General features: G+C 41.4%; 1 protein-coding gene across 1 annotated transcript in view; it reads left to right on the top strand.

The window, feature by feature from the left end:
- PLBD1 (phospholipase B domain containing 1) overlaps window positions 1-21,406 on the top strand; it is a 53,179-nt gene extending 31,773 nt beyond the window's left edge. The window contains exons 7-11 of the mRNA XM_047066819.1: window positions 13,771-13,971; window positions 14,078-14,218; window positions 18,975-19,160; window positions 19,778-19,884; window positions 21,108-21,406. Coding sequence (XP_046922775.1) covers window positions 13,771-13,971; window positions 14,078-14,218; window positions 18,975-19,160; window positions 19,778-19,884; window positions 21,108-21,290 — 818 coding nt within the window. The 3' untranslated portion in view covers window positions 21,291-21,406. The remainder of the gene's footprint in view (window positions 1-13,770; window positions 13,972-14,077; window positions 14,219-18,974; window positions 19,161-19,777; window positions 19,885-21,107) is intronic.
- The last annotated feature ends 368 nt before the right edge of the window (window positions 21,407-21,774 follow it).

Here is a 21,774-nt window from a genome sequence, read left to right as displayed (position 1 = left end):
GTTGCCAGATCCTCCAACTTCTGAAGACAGAAATATGGATATAATGAATAAAATCCACTGTGTGAACCCAACAAAGCATGTCTGCTAGTGGGAATTACGCCCTCAGCTGCAGGTTTGCAACCTCGTCAGGGAACATCATGGATAAAGGCAAGAGGAAAATTCTCACCAGACATATAAGAGTCCAGCGTGGATACAAGGTGGACACTTTTGACCTTTAATTACACACTTGTAATTTACAAAGTGGTTATACCAACCAACGGTTGTATCTATCTACCTTTGTCAGAGTATTATTGCCCTTTCTGGTATTATTGTTCCTGGTATTAATACCTTCCTATTAGGAATTCTGATCAGTGGCATAACTCAGTATTTTTCTGTCCTTATCACCTCATCCTTCCTTTGAAAACCCTTCGGTTTCTTCTTTGTCATTGCTTGCTTAATTTTTTTAGTATCGAGGGGGACTGGGGACTCCTCTCTTGGAGACAGACCGTGTTTTGATTCTTTGTGTTCCTTTAGACTGAAATTTAAGGACAGCAAGAGACTGAGGCTAGTCAAATATTCATATTCTTCTTCTTACTTGCAATAAAATGCAATGTTCAGATGTTACCTGCACTGCTTCAAAATGTCTACAGAATAGTGATTCTCTGTAGTCTTAACAACCCTGGATTCCAAAGGTAGTGATGGGGAAGGAAATGGAGGAATTTCCTATAAAATGTATAACTCTGTTGACATTTGCATATATGTACATATCTTTCCAGAATAGATAGATACATAGATAATAGAGATTTTTTAGAGCATTTAAACTGAGAGAAAACAAGACTTTTTTTTTTTTTGACCCCAACGTGTTTTTTACAGGAGCTGGTATAGCAAAGTGATTCATATTTTCTTTAACTGGACAGTTTTGTTCTCAGCAGAAAACATGAAAAACGTGTAGGATCTTATTTCTATTACAAAGAATTGTTTGACTGAAGGATCAGCTGCATTGGATTCATCCCATACATATGGAGCTAAACTTTGCCATGAACTTCATGCCAGAACGAAGCTTGGTGGCTTGTTTTGTTTATTGTTGTTTTTGGTGGAGGAGATTGAGTGGATTAGGAGTGCGGTGTCAGTTAGGTCATGGAGGCTTTCGTGATATGAGCAAGGATATTAAGAATTACTGAGACAGAACAGAAATAGCAAGTCATGAAATATTTGTGACTTGGCTGAGGCACATGTTAAACATGACAGTAACTGGGATGGTACAGATACCATTATCCTAAAGATACAAATAACTCTGAAGAATTCAAGTGCACCTATCCATACTTTTACACTATATCATGACACCATTGCCCAATTCTGTAGAAGTGACCACCAAGATGATTGGCATGAAAAACACTAACGCTTCAAGACACAAAGACATTTTTTTTGTTTTGAGGTTTCCAAAAAGGAAAATGGTAGACCTCGGATAGCTGCTAAACTTCCACAACGTATAAAATCTATTTTACTTTGGCAAGCCTCAGCTTTTTTTATCTGTAGGATGAGACTAACATAAAGGCTTACTTCATCAAGTTGTAGACATTATGTAATTTACTTATTCATCTACAATTTTCTTTAAAAAAATTTTTTTTAACGTTTATTTATTTTTGAGACAGAGAGAGACAGAGCATGAACAGGGGAGGAGCAGAGAGAGAGGGAGACACAGAATCCGAAACAGGCTCCAGGCTCTGAGCTGTCAGCACAGAGCCCGACGCGGGGCTCGAACTCACAGACCGTGAGATCATGACCTGAGCCGAAGTCGGACGCTTAACCGACCAAGCCACCCAGGCACCCCTCATCTACAATTTTCTATGAAATTGCCGTGTTAGGCAAAGTATGTATGATGAGAAACAGGACAGATACAGATCCTATTCTAACAAAATTTGCATTCTGGTGAAAGATAGAGACACATTTTTAAAAAACGATTAAAGTGTGGTTTGTGTAATACTAGGGAGGACTAGTTTGGAGAGGTTGAGATAGCTTCCAAGAGAAAGTAAAATGGAAGTTGAGGCACAAAGACAAATGTAAGTTGGCCAGCAAATGGGGACAATGGGGTGATGACGTTCCATGTGGAACAGACAGCATGTATAAAGGCCTGTAGGCAAGAAAAAAAGTGGAGAAGGCCAGAAAGAGGGAATGGGGGACAATTCAAGACCATTAAAGTGATGAGGGGTAGAAGTGACATTCGTAGACTTGCATTTTAGAATTACCTGGTCCATCAGAGAGGACGAGAGAGTCTGCCGACAGGACATTTCAAAGTCCAAGGCAATAATCCAGGTGACTCAAGCCACGTAATGTTTTTTAGATGGTCAGTAAATAGGTGCATGGAAGACTGATATCCATCTTCAAGAAGAAAACAGTATCAAAAATGACTGCTGAATTACTATAGCAATTCGTGAATTTCTGTGTGCTCCCACTGTCCTAGCCAGAATCTTTGAGGGGCATTGACCTCATGAGAATTGTCAGAAGGGCACTCCCAGAGCTGTACTCCAGCCGAGAAGAATAGAAGGAACAGTAGTAATCCAGCACCCTCAGCCTTAATCTAAACCAATCTTAATCTAAGTCAGTCCCATGCTCTGTGTTCACAAGAGCTCCAGGTGACTCCGTAAAACTGGAGGTGGTTATGTCAAGGAAACAAATTAAATAATAACCCCCAACTTAATCTAGAAAGGATTAGGTGACTTGGTCGCTTGATAATTTCATACTTTTTCAGACTGTTTTTTAAAAACTGAGTAGGAATTTCCTTTACCTTTGGGGAAATTATTTCAGCTGAAGATACTAACATGAAATTTCCTGAGAAAGCCAAAAGTACCCCACAAGTATGCTAGTAAACCTCAATAGTACCCTTAGGCCCAGGTGAGTGATGTCCAAGCTTTGAAGTGCCTTCCTCAAACTTTTTTTTTTTTTTATTTTATTTTCAAAGTTTTTTAAATTTATTTTTGGGACAGAGAGAGACAGAGGATGAACGGGCGAGGGGCAGAGAGAGAGGGAGACACAGGATCGGAAACAGGCTGCAGGCTCTGAGCCATCAGCCCAGAGCCTGACGCGGGACTCGAACTCACGGACCGCGAGATCGTGACCTGGTTGAAGTCGGACGCTTAACCGACTGCGCCACCCAGGCGCCCCACCTCAAACTTTTCTAAGTCCCCCCCCCAGCGCCCCAAGAACAGCCAAGTTGGCAGTACTGGGATATCCCGGCACTGGCCTGTGTCCCTTGTGTTTTCCAGAAATTTTCAAACTATCCTTCTAGTGCCCAGTACTAGCCAGATGAGCAGAGCCATCCAGGTGGGGCTAAGCTTAGACAGGAACCCATGTGGGTCCTGGTCCTTGGATGTCCCTTTTATGAGAGCTCCTCCCCTCTCCCTCTACTTATATGTGGGTGCAACAAGGTGGTGCTCATCAACATGAGGAGCTCTGGGACTCAAGCCTATGAGGTAGTCCTGGTGAGTAGATCCTTCCTGTTGGCCCTCACGGTATATTTTCTGCATGACCAAGCTGACAGAATATTAGCGACATGATGATTTGAGGTGGCCCTCATGTTAGACACAGCATGTGTTCAGGGCTCTAGGCTATCGAAGGCTGCTCTTACCCTCAAGCTTATGCGTGTATGTAGACCTCTGCTTTCGCCTTGTTCTCACTGTCACGGCCCTGCTTCCTGAGGGCAAAAGAGGAAGCAACAAGTGAATTTACTGTGTGTAGCTCCAGTGTTGGCCCCCTGGGCAGTCACCTCACCCCCTGCAGGTTCTGTCCCTCGTGTTCGTGTTCCGCAGTTCTCTGAGGAAGGCCGGGCCTGGCCCTCACAAAGGCTTTTGAGAATCTTGCTCTGAGACACAAATAGGCCTTTGCAGCAGGTCTCATGGTTTCTGTGGAGCAGGACTTTAGATTAGGGCACAAGTGAGGATGGCTTGTCTCTACTTCTCTATATCTGGGGCTTCTGCCGAGGACTCAAAGAGTGAGGGGCTGAAATCTATGATAGCTTAACTGAAGCTAGAGGATACACTTCCAAGGTGACTCACTTACATGGTTGACAAGGTGACATTGGTTCCCCTCTACTTAGGCGTCTCCACAGGACTGCTGCAGTAATCTCATGACGAGATGCCTGGCTTGCCTCAGACCAAGTGATCCAAAAGAACAAGACAGAAGCAGCAATGCCTATTATGACCTAGTCTCAGAAGTCATCTGTTACTTCCACCACGTTCTATTCTTTAGAGGCACATTAGTATGATCAGCCCACACACAAGGAAAGGACATCAGAATCGATCTTTTAAAGGGAAGAGTGCCCAAGAATTTGTGGACATTTTAAAACCTCCCCAATATAGAAACATAATATTTTTATATATTTCCTGTGTATCCTAAGACTTCTCTAAATTCACTTGTCAGTTCTAACAACTTTTTTTTGTAGATTTCTTGGGATTTTTGGCATACATAATCATGCCATCTCTGCATAACTTCCCTTGGGTGTCTTTGTGTCCTTGCATGAGTGTACTGATAAGACCTCCAGGACAACATAGACTAGAAGTGGCATAGAAATCCTTGTCTAGTTCCTGATCTTACGGGAGAAGTATTCAGTCTTTTATCATAAAGTGTGATGTTTGCTGTAGGTTTTTGGAGATAGTCTTTGTAAGTTTAAAAAGGATTTCCCCTCTTCCTATTTTGTTGAATGTTTTTGTTTAATGCATTTTTGTGAAATTCTCAGCTTCCATTAAAATGATCATGATTTTTCTCCTTTATTAATGTGTTAAGTTCCATTGATTGACTTTCAGATATGAAACCAACTTGGCACTCTTGGGGTTTACTCCACTTAGTCATATTATTCTTTTTAGTTTTTATTCAACTTACTAATATTTTGTCAAGAATTTTTTCATTTACATTCATGAGAGATATTGTCTATGGTTTTCTTGTGATAGTTTTGGTATCATGGTAAGCCTGTCCTTATAATCTGAGTTTGGAATTATGTTTTTCTTCTATGTTTTCTGAAAGAGTTTGTGTTGGAGTGGTAATATTTTTTCTCTTAAATTTTTAATAGAACTCATCAGTTAAACCATCTAAACATGGGGGTTTTTGTTGGAGAGTTTTTAATAATGAGTTCAGTTTCTTTCGTTGATAAAGGACTATTCAGGTTTTCTAATTCTTCTTGAGCCAGTTTTAAAAATTTGTCTTTCAAAGAACTTGTTAATTTCTTAAGGTTATCCTGTTTATTGACATAAAGCTATTTATAATATTTTTATGAGTCTTTTATTATCTGTAGGATCTGTGGCTAAGTTCCTTTAATCATGTATGATCTTTTTTGTATTCGCTGTAGCCTGAGGTGTGTCAGTTTTATTGATATTTTCCAATAACCAGATTTTATTTTCATTGATTTCTTTCCTATTGTTTGCTCATTCTTCCTTCTCACTGATTTCCATTCTTATCTTTATCATTTTCTCTTTTCTGCTTTGCACTTAAATTTTTTTTTCTAACTTCTTAAGGTAGAATATCAGATAATTGATTTTTATCTTTGTTCCTTTCTACTGTATGAATTAAATTTATAAAGACTATAAATTTCCTTCTAAACGCTCCTTTCAGTGCATCTGACAAATTTTAGTATGTTTTGTTTTCATTTTCATTCCGTTTAGAATATTTTATAATTTCTCACATAATTTCTTTAATCAATGACTTACTTGGAAGTATATTGTTTAATTTCCCCAAATTCGGAGACTTTCCACATATCTTTGTGTTTTTGTTTTTGTTCTTGTTTTCTTATGTAATTCTGTTATGAGTAAGCTGTCCACCCACTATGTCCACCCATAGTGTCTCCACCCACTATGAGTAAGGTGGAGGTGGGGGCTGCCTAAAACATCATCTTCTCTCTAGTACTGCTCTCCTTTTTACATCTTTGATTTGAAAGCAGGAGTCCAAGATATTTAGGAATTGTTATCAAGGCATTTTATATGCATTCCCAATGTTTAGCGCAGAGCTGGACCTTGAAGCCACTCTTTTGTGGCCACCCTGATTATAAGTGACATGTATAGGACCTAACTAGTTGGTTTTTTTTTTTAAGTTTATTTATTTTGAGAGAAAGAGAGAACAAGGGAGAGGCAGAGAGAGAGAGAGAGAGAATCCAAGCAGACTCTCCACTGGCAGCACAGATACAGGGCTCGATCTCATGAACCATGAGATCACGACCTGAGCCAAAATCAAGAGTCAGATGCTTAACCGACTGAGCCACCCAGGTGCCCCAGACCCTAACTGGTTTTTTGGGATTTAGGCAGCACCCAAGTTTTAACTGAACTACTATTAACTTGTTTGTGCTCAACTTGTTATTGAAATAAAAAGAAAAAACAGTATTTGTTTATTTCCCACTTATGAGCCTGCCAATGTGACTGACACTGTGCTGAACATTTCGTCTGTGTGATGTCATTTAACTGTCATGAAAACCTAACAAAGGAGGGTATTGTATCTGCATTTCCAAAGAAAAAAGAAAAAAAAAAACGTGTTCAGAAAAGTTAAATAACATACTCAAAATCACTAGACCTGGCTGGAGACTGAGTACAAACACAATATATCTGAGTTTTAAATATCTATTGTTGGTTGTTATTTCAGCAATGGTTCAGTGTGCTTTTTAAAAGAGTTTTATAAAGAATGCTTATTTTGAGAGCAAGAGAGTGCAAGCAGGAGAGGGGCAGAGAGAATCCCAAGCAGGCTCCAGGTTGTCAGCAAGGAGCCCGACACGAGGCTCCATCCCACAACTGTGAAGTCGGAACCTGAGCCTAAATCAAGAGTCAGAGGCTTAGCCGACTGAACCACCCGGGTGCCCCGTTCAGTGTGCTTTTAAGTTAAATGGTTAAAACTGAAAAAGAGCCAGGAGTTCAAAGGCTCACAGGCCCTCCAGGCTTACCATGTGGGTGGAGCTCTTCACTGAACAAAAGCTGGAATCCATTCAGTCTTTTTATCGAGGACAGTGATTTCTAAGAGGCTGAGTCTTCCAGCTTAATTATCCAGACGCGAGGCTCTCTGGAATACACTGTGTCTCACCAAGCCTGCAGGCATTCCTACTTTGCATGACACCCAGACATCCCATCACCACCCTCGCACCCCCCCCTAGACTTAAAATCCCCAGGGGAGCTGGCTAAAATTGCAAATTCCAAAGTGCCGTCCATCCACTTCTTATTCAGGTGGTCTGGGCTGAAGCATTTGTAACAAACACACCAGGTGGTTCTAACATCCCAGATCCAAGCCCATCCACTGAGACTCTGGTGGCTCTACTGGTCTGCCGCACAGACTTTGCTCAACCTTTTCTCGTACTAAGCTCAAGTACTTGAAAGTAGGTGCACAGGAATAAGAAAGGATGGTCTCAAAGTTCCAAGAAAATGTAGTTACCTCCCTTCATAGTCCATAAGGTTATTTACTTTCCTAAGGTACAAAATTGCCAACTTAGTGTGCTATAATTACTTTTGCCAATTTCATGTTACCTCTTTTATCTCAGATACTTTAGTCATAAAGCTGAAACATACACAAACAATCTGCGAATTAATATATGCCAAGATTTATGTCTTCTGCCTTTTAAGAAGTAGAATCGGGGCACCTGGGCGGCTCAGTCGGTTAAGTGTCTGACTTCGGCTCAGGTCATGATCTCGCGGTTCATGAGTTCGAGCCCCACGTCAGGCTCTGTGCTGATGCGTCAGAGCCTGCAACCTGCTTCGGATTCTGTGTCTCCCTCTCTCTCTGCCCCTCCCCTGCTCATGCTCTGTCTCTCTCAGTCTCTAAAAAATAAATAAATAAATAAATAAATAAATAAATGTTAAAAAAAAAAAAAAAAGAAGTAGAATCAAGGGAGGAAAAGAAATACAAGTAGAATGAGGGCATGTATTCCGAAGCATGGTGGATAGATTTTACAACACTTCATTTCTGTTTTCTTAAGTGCCTTTCTTTGTTCTCTGGCACCAACCCAGGACGCTGATGTCTTCACCCAGGCCATACCTGTCCCTCTCTATCTCGCTCAGGAAACTTCCTCCCTTCTATCTTTCTAAAAACTCTATGTTACTTTCCATGGTTTTCATAAGGTGATTGTCCCCTACTCCACCTTGCTTAAGCCTGCAACTCCCCATGGCTCACTTTCTTTTTCATTGTTTCTACTACAGTTGCTCCATCGTGTGTGTTAAACAGTGTTGTTGCCATTTGCATGAGTACATGCCTGTTCCATCACATTTGTCAGGCTTAAGGTACAGTGGGAAAGGCATGTGTTGAAAGTCAGTCTTAGATTTATTCCTGAAAATGCTGTTTATTAGCTTTAAATAGATGCATATTTTGTTTTATTTTTAATGTTTTGAGAGAGTGAGAATGTGAGCAGGGGAGGGGCAGAGAGAGAGGGGGAGACACGGAATCCGAAGCAGGCTCCAGGCTCCAAGTTGTCGGCACAGAGCCTGACACGGGGCTCAAACCCGCGATCTGTGAGATCATGACCAGAGCTGAAGTCATGTGCTTAACTAACTGAGCCACCCAGGCGCCCCATAATAGCTGTGTATTTTTAAAAAGAGCTCATCGAAGACCTCTTTTTGTGAAGGTCAAATGATGGTATCCATCCTTCTAAAGCAAGGTATCTGGTATATAGTAGGTACACAGTCAATGTGAGTCACTACTATCTTCTCTTTCTTCCTTAGATTTAACAGTTATTTATTGAGCACCTACTATGTGTCAAATCCTCTTCTTGGTGCTGGAGTGAACAAGACAGAAAAAGTCCCTGCCCTGATGGAGCTTACAGGCTATGGGATAGATGGAAAAGAAAACAGTAAACAAATTAATATAAAGTAAATAAGATAATTCATTATTGAAGAAAAACATTTCATTTTGATGTGGATGATAATAAAATGTTGATTAAATATAAAGCTGACTTTTTAAAAAAAAATTTTTTTTAAGTTTTTTAACGTTTCTTTATTTTTGAGAGACAGAGACAGAGCGAGACAGAGCGTGAGCAGGGGAGGGGCAGAGAGAGAGGGAGACAGAATCCAAAGCAGGCTGTAGGCTCTGACCAAGCGGTCAGCCCAGAGCCAGACGTGGGACTGGAACTCACGAGCCAATGAGATCATGACGTGAGCCGGAATCAGACGCTTAACCGTCCGAGCCACCCAGGGCCCCCAAAGCCAACTTTTTATAGTCACTCTAAATAATCTTTTTTTTTTTTTTAATTTTTTTTTTTCAACGTTTATTTATTTTTGGGACAGAGAGAGACAGAGCATGAACGGGCGAGGGGCAGAGAGGGACACACAGAATCGGAAACAGGCTCCAGGCTCCGAGCCATCAGCCCAGAGCCCGACGCGGGGCTCGAACTCACGGACCGCGAGATCGTGACCTGGCTGAAGTCGGACGCTTAACCGACTGCGCCACCCAGGCGCCCCGTCACTCTAAATAATCTTAAAGAGACCTGCCAATTCCTGTGTGTGGACCACTGCAGGATGCTCAGACCCCACAGTACCGCCTTCATGTGCTTGAATATACGATAGTGTGACTCCTCCATTGATCACATTCCTCCTGCAGGATTAGGCAGAAATGTGCTCAAATAAAATACCTCGTTGACTGAACGATAATCGCTGGAAGAAGCGGAGATTGCTTCTCACTAAATGCCATTCTGGAAGGGGGGAAAGACTGAGGCCATTGTTTAGTAGGCAAAATAAATGGCTGAGGGCTTTTGTGTCCTCGGATATGAGAGAGCCCCGCCGGCTTCCCTTCCTGAGAGCGGGGAAGGAGGGGTCTCCTGCTTCAGGCAGCAACCCTGGAGCAGGGGTTCTGGTGGAGCCTCTGAGGGCAGGCGAGGGGAGCAGGGAGGGCAGTCTGGGCGTTAGCCTTTTGGGAAAGCTCCTGAGGGGATTCTGATGCACTGTGAGCTGGGAATTATTGCGTGGTGCATGGGATATAGTCCGTGTGTGATGGACAGTAATTTACTGACTGATTATCGCACCGGCTTAGAGAAGGCAGAGAGCCCAGCTGGGGCTGAGCACCGTCCCTCTTCAGCAGTGGGAAGAAGCTGAGCAGAGAGGCTGACCATGATACAAAGTTGTTATTTTGTTTTTTTCTTAAAAGAAAAAAAAAAAGGAGGGAAAAGAGAGTTCCCACAGGGTCACAGCCACCTGTGTTAAATCAAAGGGCAGTAAGACATTTCAAAACAAAATATATTGTGTAATCGGATAGTTATTGTATCAGTTTGCTTTTTCTGTGGAAAAAAAAATAACCTCTAAAACTTTGTGGCTGGAAACAATTTGTGATTAGTATTGCTCTTGAGTCCACAGGTCAGCTAAGTGGCTCTTTCTAGACAACTCAGCTGGTCACATTCCTGCATCTGTGGTTGTCTGTGGGGGGGGGGGGGGTGCGGTGGGCAGCTCTGCTGACCTTGGAAGAACTCCCTTGCACATTTGGGAGTTGGCGGGCTAGAACTTGGCCTTGGCTGAGAGGGTCGTCCTCCTCCACGCGGTCTCTCATATACAGGAGTAACAGGGTTACAGGAGAGTAAGCAGAAATGTGCAAGGTCTCTTGAGGCCTAGACTCAGAATTGGCACATTCCGTTAGCCAAAGTAAGCGCCAAATCCAGCCCAGATCTAGGATCTGGGGACCCAGACATCTTTTGATGGGAGATTCTACAAAGTCACATTGCAGAGAATATGGGGGGAGGGGGTGAAGAAATGCAGCACAATCCAGACTACTGATGCTGAGTTGGAGGTTATTTATGTTCTTGGGCAACACCGATTCTACTCTTCTGGAAAAAATGAGTATGTTTGGTCTGGAGCTTTGGAGCAGTTAATTAATGCAATATGGGAATGGGCACACTTTAAATGCACCTGATGGGACAATAAGGGTACATTTTTCTGGGTGGTGCTAACCAATGGGTCTAAATGGCATCAGAGGGTAGTGGTCACTGTTTATTTTTGTGATTCAAGCGATTTTTGTTTTAAGTCCTGAGATTTATTAACTGTCAGGGTCCCCTTTGATTTCTTAATTAAATTCAGCAGTCAGCTTCCTATGAAATGTTATTTGCTGGCTGACTTTCAAACTTGAGTTTCTCCTGATTTAAAATAGTCTGCCTTTCAAAGCTGCTAATGGCAGATAAAAGCAAGAATATGATTTTACGTTGTCAAAGAACATTTGTTTCTCTTGTCATGTTTTAGGGCTTTGTTCCCACTCAGCCTTTTCCTTTTTATTTTATCTTAAACTCCAAACTATAGAATTAACCTTCTTAACTAGAGTTGTGCTGCAAGCCAGTTCATTCTCTTTGTTCCAGAACTCTGGGCAGCCTACATTTTTCCATCTTTAATAAAGTCTTGCTCTTGAATGAACCACTGCTCCTTACGTGTTAGTACTAGTCCGTCACTCATACATATTAAAGAATGCCTGCCCTCTTGTGTTCATGGAGGTTGCTACAAGGAGTGAATTCATAAGTTTATTAGGCCAGAAGTACAACCTTCCACCCTATGGAGGTTCGGTACCAGAGGGCTTACCCGAGAATGCCAGGTGTGGTTGTATAGTTTGCACACTGCAAAATGACCCCAGCTTAAGAGGTGAATGAATGGTCATTGAAATCCATCCCACACTTTGCTTGTGAAGCCATGCATCCAATGTCTAGGCCGTATCTACCAAGAGGAGTTTTGCCCATTAAAGTCCATTCAAGTGTGGCATCCACTCATTAAGCACCTGGAGTGTGCAACCTTCTGTTATGCAGACTTCTGTATAGGCTAATGACAGCCTTGTGGAGGTTCATCAGGAGCTGGTTGGACACTGCTCTCATCATGTAACTTTTCTACTCGGAAATTTCCAGAAATTAAAGATACTCTGTTAGCGCTGAATGATCACTTAGTCCCAGGTTATCAGAGGAAGGGAATAAGGAACGGAGAAGCTAAATGAGAAGTGCCAAATTTGCTAGTTGTGAAGCAGGGAACTAAAATGTAGGCTTTTGGACTCCCACTGCAGCTCTGAAGGCTTATCTTTAGCCTCAAGTGATCCCATTATTTCATTGCACCCTACCTAACCCTACCAGGCCTAAAGCGGAGGCACGATAGCTTGTTCGTTGAGTGAATAAACGAATGACTGTCCAACTATATTTTCTTCTTTTTTAATTCCAGTGTAGTGAATATACAGTATTATATTATATTATATTAGCTTCAGGTGTACAATGTAGTGATTCAACAATTCCATACATTACTCAGTGCTCAGTAAGGTAAGTATACTCTTATCCCCATCACCTATCTCACCCATCGCCCCTCCACCTCTCCTCTGGTAACCATCTGTTTGTTCTGTATAGTTAAGAGAATGTTTCTTGGTTTGTCTCCTCCCACCACCCCACTCTGTTCATTTGTTTTGTTTCTTAAACAAATGTGAGTGAAAGCATATGGTATTTGTCTTTCTTTCACTGACTTATTTCACTTCGCATAATACACTCCAGCTCCATCTTTGTCGTTGCAAATGGCAAGATCTCATTCTCGTTTGTGGCTGATAGTCCCTTGTACGTATATATACCACTTCTTTACCCGTTCATCTATTGATGCACATTTGGGCTGCAATAAACACAGGGGTGCATACGTCCCTTCGAATTAGTGTTTTTGTATTCTTTGGGTGAATATCCTATAGTGAGATTACCGGATCATAGGGTAGTTCTATTTTTAACTTTTTGAAGAACCTCCGTACTGTCTTCTAGAGTGGCTGCACCAGTTTGCATTCCAACAGTGCGTGAGAGTTTCTTTTTCTCCACATCCTCACTAACACTTGTGGTTTCTTGTGTTTTTGATTTTAGCCATTCTGACTGGTGTGAGGTGATATCTCATTATAGTTGTGATTTGCATTTCCCTGATGATGAGTGATGTTGAGCATCTTTTCATGTGGCTGTTGGCCATTTGTATGTCTTCTTTGGCCAACTATATTTTCTAATGGTTTTTTGTTTGTTTGTTTGTTTTTTTGCCTCTGCCTCCCAAAATTTCCACTCTCCTATGGGAGTTTGGGAAACACCAGAGGAGCTATTTACCTTGGTTCCTTCTAACTCTCTCACCGGGGACCTTCTCTGATGTTTCTTCACCACTGACAATTCGTCCATCACAACTGGTTGCTGGTGACAGTATATTCTCTCCCATTGTTATAGCTGGGTCTGATATTCTTTGATTTCTACCACACTTATCAAAGCATAAAGCGAAAAACAGACCTTTCAAAAAGACATGTGGCTTCACTGATTTTCCCGTATTGCTGCCACCTTTTATAAAAAGCAGTGACTGACCCAAGTGTCAAGATCCTATTTTAAAACCATGTTTACCAACGTAAGTGTAGATGTTTTTCCTATTTATAAAACTCATGTAGACTCACGAGGTAAAATTTGGAAAATACAGAAATGCAGAAAGAGAAGAAAGAAGCATCCATAATCTTATTATCCAACAATGAACCCCATTAATATCCCTCCCTAGTTAAAAGTTCTGCAAAATCCTAGTTAGTGGGGATCTATTTCTATTTATCATTTTTGAAAATTGGAATAGTCCTGATTTAGTATATTTTTATCATTCAAATTATAAAATAAAAAATTATCAGTAGAGAATCTAAGGCCAGAGGTTCACTGGCATCTTTATAAGCAACTGTTAAATAACTGTCACAGAGCTGAGCCCAACCTAGGGGAGGCCTGCTGCAGATAAGGATCATTATAACTAATATTCTTTGCAAAATGCATCGTGTACGCAAAGCGCTGTGCTAATGACGTCGGGTTGAATATACCAGGCATACGTACGCTGATTTGTGTATTTCTCTCTCCTGTAGGATTTTTGGAGTCTCTGGATGACTTTTACATTCTTAGCAGTGGCTTGATATTGCTACAGACCACAAATAGTGTGTATAATAAAACCCTACTGAAGCTTGTGGGACCCCAGTCTCTCCTGGCGTGGCAAAGGGTCCGTGTGGCCAATATGATGGCAAATGGTGGCAGGCAGTGGGCAGAGATCTTTTCAAAGTACAACTCTGGTGAGTGGCCCAAGAGAGTAGCTTTTAGACATGTACATATGTTTAGATTTTGAGTTAACCAGTAGAGTCACACTCACATTCTGCTTCGTGTCTCCCAATATTTCAGGCACCTACAACAATCAATACATGGTCCTGGACCTGAAGAAGATAAAGCCGAAGTACAGCCTTGACAGCGACACTCTGTATATTGTGGAGCAAATTCCTACATATGTAGAATATTCTGACCAAACTAATGTTCTACGGAAAGGTACTTTCTTCATGCTAGAAGTCTGGAAGTCTGATGAGTGTGTGAGTGTGTACGTGTATATGGTGGGGAATGTGTGGCGTGTGAATGTGTCGTGGCGTGTGAATGTGTCATGGCGGGTGGTCTATAGTGGGAAAGAAAGGATGGGAATGCTGTTGCTAGTTACGCTGGGAAAGAATTACCGGGTTCAGCTCAACATGTAAAATCTGCACCTCTAACTCTTTATGTGGCATTGTATAGTTTGTGACAGAGCCAGACATTTGTTTATTTATTTAATGTCTATCTATGTATTTTGAGAGAGAGAGAGAGAGAGAGAGAGAGAGAGAGAGAGAAAGCGCGTGAGCATGAGTGGGGGAGGAATAGAGAGAGAGAGGGAAAGAGAGAGCATCCCAAGCAGGCTGTACGCTGTCAGTGCAGAGCCCGACGTGGGACTCGATCTCATGACTGTGAGACCATGACCTGAGCCGAATCGACAGTCAGAAGTTCAGTTGACTGAGCCACCCAGGAGTCCTCAAAGCCAGACATTTGTAATCTTATGACTTCTCATAGCTCTAATATTACCTTCTCTCCTTGGTTCCTGAGTAAAGCTTTTAGTCAAATTCAGCAAATATTTATAGAGGTGCTACCTCGGCTCAGGGACTGGAAAAGCACGGACGCAGGTACAAAATCCCTGACCTTTAGAAAGTCTAGTGAGGAAGCAAGGCACATAAAGCAGCCATTAGAACCCAGAAAGGGAAGAGCAGTCATAAAGTCTGGGTGTCCCAAGCCCAGTGGGAGCTGCTGTCAGTGGGAGGGATCAGAAAAGGCGGGTCTGGAAGGCAAGACCAGAACTCATATATTTGAAGCGCAAGGTTTGGAGTGACACTGCCTTGATTTGAATCTCTGCTCCTCCAAATCTCAAACAAATGATCCCCTCTCTCCAAGCCCCACTTTCTTCATCTGTAAAGCATGACAGTAGCGGTACAGGCCCACAATCACTTATTTGTAATTTTGAAATCTCAAAATTTTTGTTGCTGTTGCTTTTGTTTTGTTTTGTTGTGTTGTTTCCCCTAGTAAACGTAGTAGCAAAATATGACCTGACCTGAACTCATTTGGGTAGCAAAACCTACCAGTTTCGTAGTTTGGTAGACTTGACCTGCCCATTTAGTCTTTATTTCCTCTCGTCTAGGGAGACTACACATTAGGCTACAGAAATTTCAGGGCCTTTATGACATATTCCCCATGGAGGCTGCAGTGTCATATACAGCAACTCCATTGCTGTTCTAAAGTCTGCAAGACCCTGAATTCTGAAACATCTGCCCCCCAAGAGTTTTTGGATGTGGGAATGTGCACCCTTGTAGCTTGACAAAGTTGTCATGAGAATTAAGGGAGATGATTCTTGAGCACACTGCTGACACAAAGCAAGTACTTTTATTTTGCATTGAACCTGCTGTTTGGCACACACAACATATTTGCACATTTGTTGAACAAATGGGAGTGCAGATGATGTCTGAGTGACGATCAGAGGTTAAAAAGAGCTCACCAATTTGATAAGGGGACGCCCGGACAAATGGAGGCACAAAAAGTGTGGTGTGTTTGAGAAACTGTTAGCTCGAGACAGCTAGAGGGAAGGCTATGATGTCGTGGGTAGTGGAAGGTGAAATATACCAGCCTTGCATATCCTGCTAAGCAGTGTAGACTTTATCCTTTAGAAAATGGGAGTTGTTGAAAAGGGAGAACAGACTTGAAGTCAGAGAGAAGGCAGGAGTCTAGTTAGGAAACTATTGCAATAGATCACCTGATAGAGGAGTAGGAATGGAACCAAGGTAAGGTATGGACCCTGGAAATCAGGGCCTGGTCCTCAGGCTCCCAGGTCCCCAGAGATTTTATAATGACATCCAGGGAGAGCCATGTCAGCAGAAATGGCTCACACAAGCTACATGCTCATAATCTGCATAAAACAGAGTTAATGGAGGTGGAAACTTCAATTGCCAAGCAGATCAGATACCACCAAGAAGCAGACCTACCTCCTTTTTTGAAGGAAAATTGCCCCGAGAAGTCAAATCATGAGGCAGTCACTTGGTTAGGATGGCAATTCAAAACTGAGAAGTCGGCTCTCTGAGCCTGAAGCCTGGTTCATCCAGCTGGTAAGAGCCTTATAAAACTAGCATGCCTCGGGGCGCCTGGGTGGCGCAGTCGGTTAAGCGTCCGACTTCAGCCAGGTCACGATCTCGCGGTCCGTGAGTTCGAGCCCCGCGTCGGGCTCTGGGCTGATGGCTCGGAGCCTGGAGCCTGTTTCTGATTCTGTGTCTCCCTCTCTCTCTGCCCCTCCCCCATTCATGCTCTGTCTCTCTCTGTCCCAAAAATAAATAAACGTTGAAAAAAAAAATTAAAAAAAAAAATAAAACTAGCATGCATCAAGAGGGAGATGCATGTTGAAGGGGACAGATTATTCAAGGCCTTTTCTTGGACTGCTGCTGATTATAGAAGGGCAGATTCAGGTTCTTTGCAATGTGGTTCCTAGATCCCATGAAGAAACCTACCCTGGGACTAAAATAAAAGCTGATGGTGATCTTTTTGTAGTTATTTTGCCAGTGGTGGGAAAAACAGTTAAATTCATGGTCTCCTATATACTAGGCAGTCCCTTCTGGGCCTTTTACTTGCGTTCCGTTGTTTGGTCTTCATTAACATACTTCCAGATTAAGTGGCATTGTTACCATTTTACTGTAAGGAAAGAAAGGCTCAGAAAGAAATATGTGATTTGCCCAAATAATTAAGTGATATCATATAGCCATTATGATAAAAGACAAAAAGTCCCATGAGCCTCCTAGAATTTTCTTTTCCTTTCTTTTTTTTAAAGTTTATTTTTGAGAGGGAGAGAGAGAGAGAGAGCAAGCACAAGTGAGGGAGGGGAAGAGAGAGAGAATCCAAGCAGGCTCCGCAGGATCTCATGAACCATGATATCATGACCTGAACCTGAACCAAAATCAAGAGTCACTTCACTGATGGAGCCACCCAGGCCCTGCTTCCAAAACTTGGAAGCAGCTGTGGTATATCGATAGAAGCCCTTGATCAGAAAGGAGGCATCTGTCATCTCTGAAGCTCTATTTCTCCCTTTATTAGGAAGGATGGTAATGCTTATACATCATTAGGTTGTTGGGAAATATACAAGATACTCTATTTTAAATGTTTTTGTAAATCGTGAAGCTTTATGAAAATGTGAAGGATAAAGCAGCTATTTTTATTATTCATTTGATCTGTGTTCACATAAAGAGAAATATAATTATAGGGGTGCCTGGGTGGCTCATTCGGTTGAGCATCCGACTTTGGCTCAGGTTATGATCTCACAGTGGGTTCAAGCCCCGCATCGGGCTCTGTGCTGACAGCTCAGAGCCTGGAGTCTGCTTAGGATTCTTTGTCTCCCAATCTTTCTACACTTCCCCCACTCATGCTCTCTCTCTGTCTCTCAAAAATAAACATTAAAAAGTTAAAAAAAAAGGGAGAGAAATATAATAGTTAATATTCATCTAATGCTTACCAAGTATTAGACACTATTGTAAGTATTTCATCTGTTTGAACTTATTTAATGCTCATAATAATCCTTATAAGGTAAGTACTGTCATTGTTCACATTTTATAGATGAAGAAACTGAAGCACAGAGAATTTAAATATTTTGTCTAAGGTCACATACCTAATGATGGCAGAACCAAGCTTCAGATCCAGGCAGTCTAATTCCTAAATCTATACGTAGCCTAGATATACTATATTATACACATGATTTTAGCCTGTCACTTCAATGTTGTCTTTATCTCAGTTCTTCCTGATGCTGGTCTGTGTCCCAGAATCAGCACCATTGGATGTCTTGTCATTTTTTTAATCAGTGACCTCACCCCAAAGTAGGGGGTTCTATAAAACAGTTAAAAAAAAAAAAAAAAGGAGAAAGGCAAACCAATGCCAAGACAAGGTTAGCCCCTGAGTGATGGAGGAGTCCCTGTGTTGACTGTCCTATGGACAGTAGCCCAGGCCATTGTAATATGGGATGTTCCTGAAATATTGATTGTACCAGAGCTGTGTCACATGTTTGATGCTTCGTGACTAATGGGCTCTGTGGCCTTGGCACATTATGAAGTTCTGAATGAAGCTAAGCCTTAATGAATGCTTACAAAGAAGTTAAAACCCACTGGAACCTTAAAGATCATCTCTAGTCTCTTCAAACCATGGATTCTTCCTTTCCCTCTCCCTGTTAAAAAAGAAAATAAAGTGACGTTAACTGCCTAAGACCTAGAGAGTCAGCCCTGAGCCTAGAATTCAGGTTTCCTCAACTCTAGGTACTGTGTTCTTCCACTATCCCATGATTAGCATCTGGCCTGTTCCCTGGTGGGGCCACATTGTGAAACCATCTTTTGGCATTTCAGTAACTAACTTAAACCAACTTAAACCAATTCCCCCAGACCACTCTGTGTTATGCTTCATTTTGCTCTATAGATAATAAAGTTATTTTCTGGTTAACAGATTGTTTTAAGAATTCTGAGTGAGAAGCAAAGAATTCTGATGCTCTTCTTTGCCTAATGGAACAATCTAAAAGTATACTGATTCTGTAAACTTAAAAGGATCCAGTGTGAAGGCCAGTGTTCACATTCAAAGCTTAATTTTCTTTATAATATCATTTTGTAATCACACACCTGTGCCAATTTTCAAAAGAAACTATCGCTAATGACATCTATTTTGTCCCATCTCTCTTTTCTGTCTGTCTCCCTGCTTCCTTTCCATTCCAAATCAGGATATTGGCCCTCCTACAACATTCCTTTCCATGAAAAGATCTACAACTGGAGTGGCTATCCAATGTTAGTTCAGAAGCTGGGTTTGGAGTACTCCTATGATATGGCTTCACGAGCCAAAATCTTCCGGCGTGACCAAGGGAAAGTGACTGATATGGCATCCATGAAATATATCATGCGATACAACAGTACGTAGCACATTTCTCAAGAATCATTCTTCAAAACTCCTTTTCTTCCAAAGGGATAAAGAATCCATGTAAGTTTCCCATGTAAAGAATCTATCTCTGTACTAGAAGGAATTATAAGAAGTTAAGTATTCAGTATTCAATCAATAATATACATATTTTATTCTGAACAAATAGAATTTTGTCCTATTTTATAAAATGACAGGGAAAAAGATTCTACAGGTTTTTTTAACTGGGAAAAAATATGTAAAACACAGAATAACTCATACAGTGTACTTTCTTTTTACCACTCCCCCCCCCCCAACCCTAACCCAGGTTTTCTTCCAAGGACAAAAGCAGCTAATAAAACAAAAATTATTCATGAATACTTTATTTGTGATGAACAGCATCAAATTTGTATTTATTTTGTAGAAAAACATTGATGCACATTTCTCCTTTATTACCTCTCTTCTGTCAACTCTTCACCGTGCAAGTTTCTTGAGAGCAGACTAGGTCAAAGAGGCCACTGGAGTATACTCTCTGATCATCTATATACTTCAGCAGGTCCAAAAAGCTTACCAGGGGGTAAGTGTATCTCCGAATAGCCAGTACTCACCCTTTTCCCCATCACTGTTTTCTAGATTATAAGAAGGATCCTTACAGTAAGGGCGATCCCTGCAATACCATCTGCTGCCGTGAGGACCTGAACTCACTTAACCCAAGTCCTGGAGGTTGCTATGACACGAAGGTAACATGCTTATTGGCTTTTGAATTTAATTTTCACCAGCACATAAACCTATTCAAAGGCAAAGCTGCAGGGACTTCTGCGGCATAAAGCACAATACTGTCTCTGACCATAAAGTCAATTCAGGAGTCAGCTTTTTAAGAGATTCTGATAGTAGGTCCCATTGCCTAACTTCAAGGCCCTCCTCTGCCAAATAATAGTAAATTCCACCATCTTGTAATGCTTATTTCCTTATCTGGAAGATGGGCATAATACTAGTACTTGCCTCATAGGCTTCAGAGTAGTCTCGTTCCTACTCAAGCTACTTTTTAGCTACAGGAAAGCTCTAGTCTTAATGATGTATAAAATAAATATGTTGTGTAAAGTTGAAAAAAAATTAGTGGGTATAGAGAGCCTGGCACACATGAAACCCCAGTGAATGTTTATTTCTTTTTAATGGTATTTGCAAACGTTCAGTAAAGTGTGCAAGAAGTGTTCTAACCATTCCCGAATACACAAAGAGAATCACGTCTGCTGCCTTGCCTGAGAGAACCCAAGCCAAGCCTCCATCTGCCAAATTTACTTTCTTCTGGAGAGAGGAGTCTGCTGATTTTTCATCAGAAGAGTTTCTGCTAAAGGATATACTTAATTTATTAGCATTTTTCTTGAGCCATTTTGAATATGTGGAAAATCAGAAGTTAGGAGACATGTTCTTCCTTTTTCTCTAAGGTTAAGATCTGGTGCTATCCAATGTTTAGGTGCTTTTGAGAACCATAGACCTCCTATTTTAACAGAGTTCCTTCTACTTTAAAACTTGTTACTGCCCTAATAACAACTTTTATTGAAGCCTACATTCTGCTTCACATAAACTGCTCCTTAACTCCTTCTGACAACCCCTCCAAGAAGTTGGGTTATTACCCTTTTGCAAATGAGAAAACTGAGCCAAATAGTGGTTATTTTAAAATAAGTTTGGAGCTAGAATTCTGAATATGAGCACTTTGACTCCAGACCTCACACTTTTGGCTACATTAACCTAATGCACTTCTGCTCAATTCACATTGGAACGCCAAATGGTTATGGAAGAGCATATTGTGGGAGCTTGCAAGATTTTGTTTTAAAAGGGGGGCTAATATTGTGACTTTGGAAAAAAAAGGACAAAAACAAAAAAAAAAGGGAAAAAATGGGGATTTAGTGAATTTTTTTCCAAATGGTTTTTTCTAAAATGTCCCTCTCCTTTCCCTTTCCAGGTGGCCGATATCTACCTAGCATCAGCGTACACAGCCCATGCCATCAGTGGTCCCACAGTACAAGATGGCCTCCCTGTTTTTCACTGGAACCGTTTCAACAAAACTCTCCACCAGGGCATGCCAGAGACCTACAACTTTGATTTTATTATCATGAAACCAATTTTGAAACAGGACATAAAATGAAGGAGGGATTTGAGGGAATAGAAGGGAATAGAAGGTCGCAAATAAGATTCCAAAGGCACTATTTTAGCTATGTTTTTTCCATTCAGAATTAATCTTAATAAAATATATTAAATTCAGTCTGTCACTTTTATTTTCTACTATTGATTTTGTAGGTTTTGGCAACAAACATTCACTATAGGGTGACAGAGTGTAGAGGAAATATTCTAGAAGATAAGTAACTGGCTTCAGCATACAAGTTTATATACAGGACGGTATGGCAGAAACTGCTCAGCCAGATCCATATTCTCCTTTTATGCCTGGCCACACAGAACACATCACCCAGGTTCCCCTAGATAGTTGTGCCATGTGACAGGGTTCTTGCCAAAGGAGTCCAAAATTAGTGTCACTTCTGGGCTCGGCCCCTAAAAACCTGTACTCTTCCATGCTCTTTCTCCTTCCCCTGACTGGATATACTTAAGGGCAAGCCCTAGGGGATGGTGGAACT

This window comes from Lynx rufus, unplaced genomic scaffold, assembly GCF_022079265.1.
Source record: "Lynx rufus isolate CCGP_SWC_20201006 ecotype Redwood Valley unplaced genomic scaffold, mLynRuf1.p SCAF_7, whole genome shotgun sequence".
NCBI classification, from domain to species: Eukaryota; Metazoa; Chordata; class Mammalia; order Carnivora; family Felidae; genus Lynx; species Lynx rufus.
The sequence above is the reverse complement of the archived record's forward strand: the minus strand, read 5'-3'. Positions and strand labels throughout refer to the sequence as shown.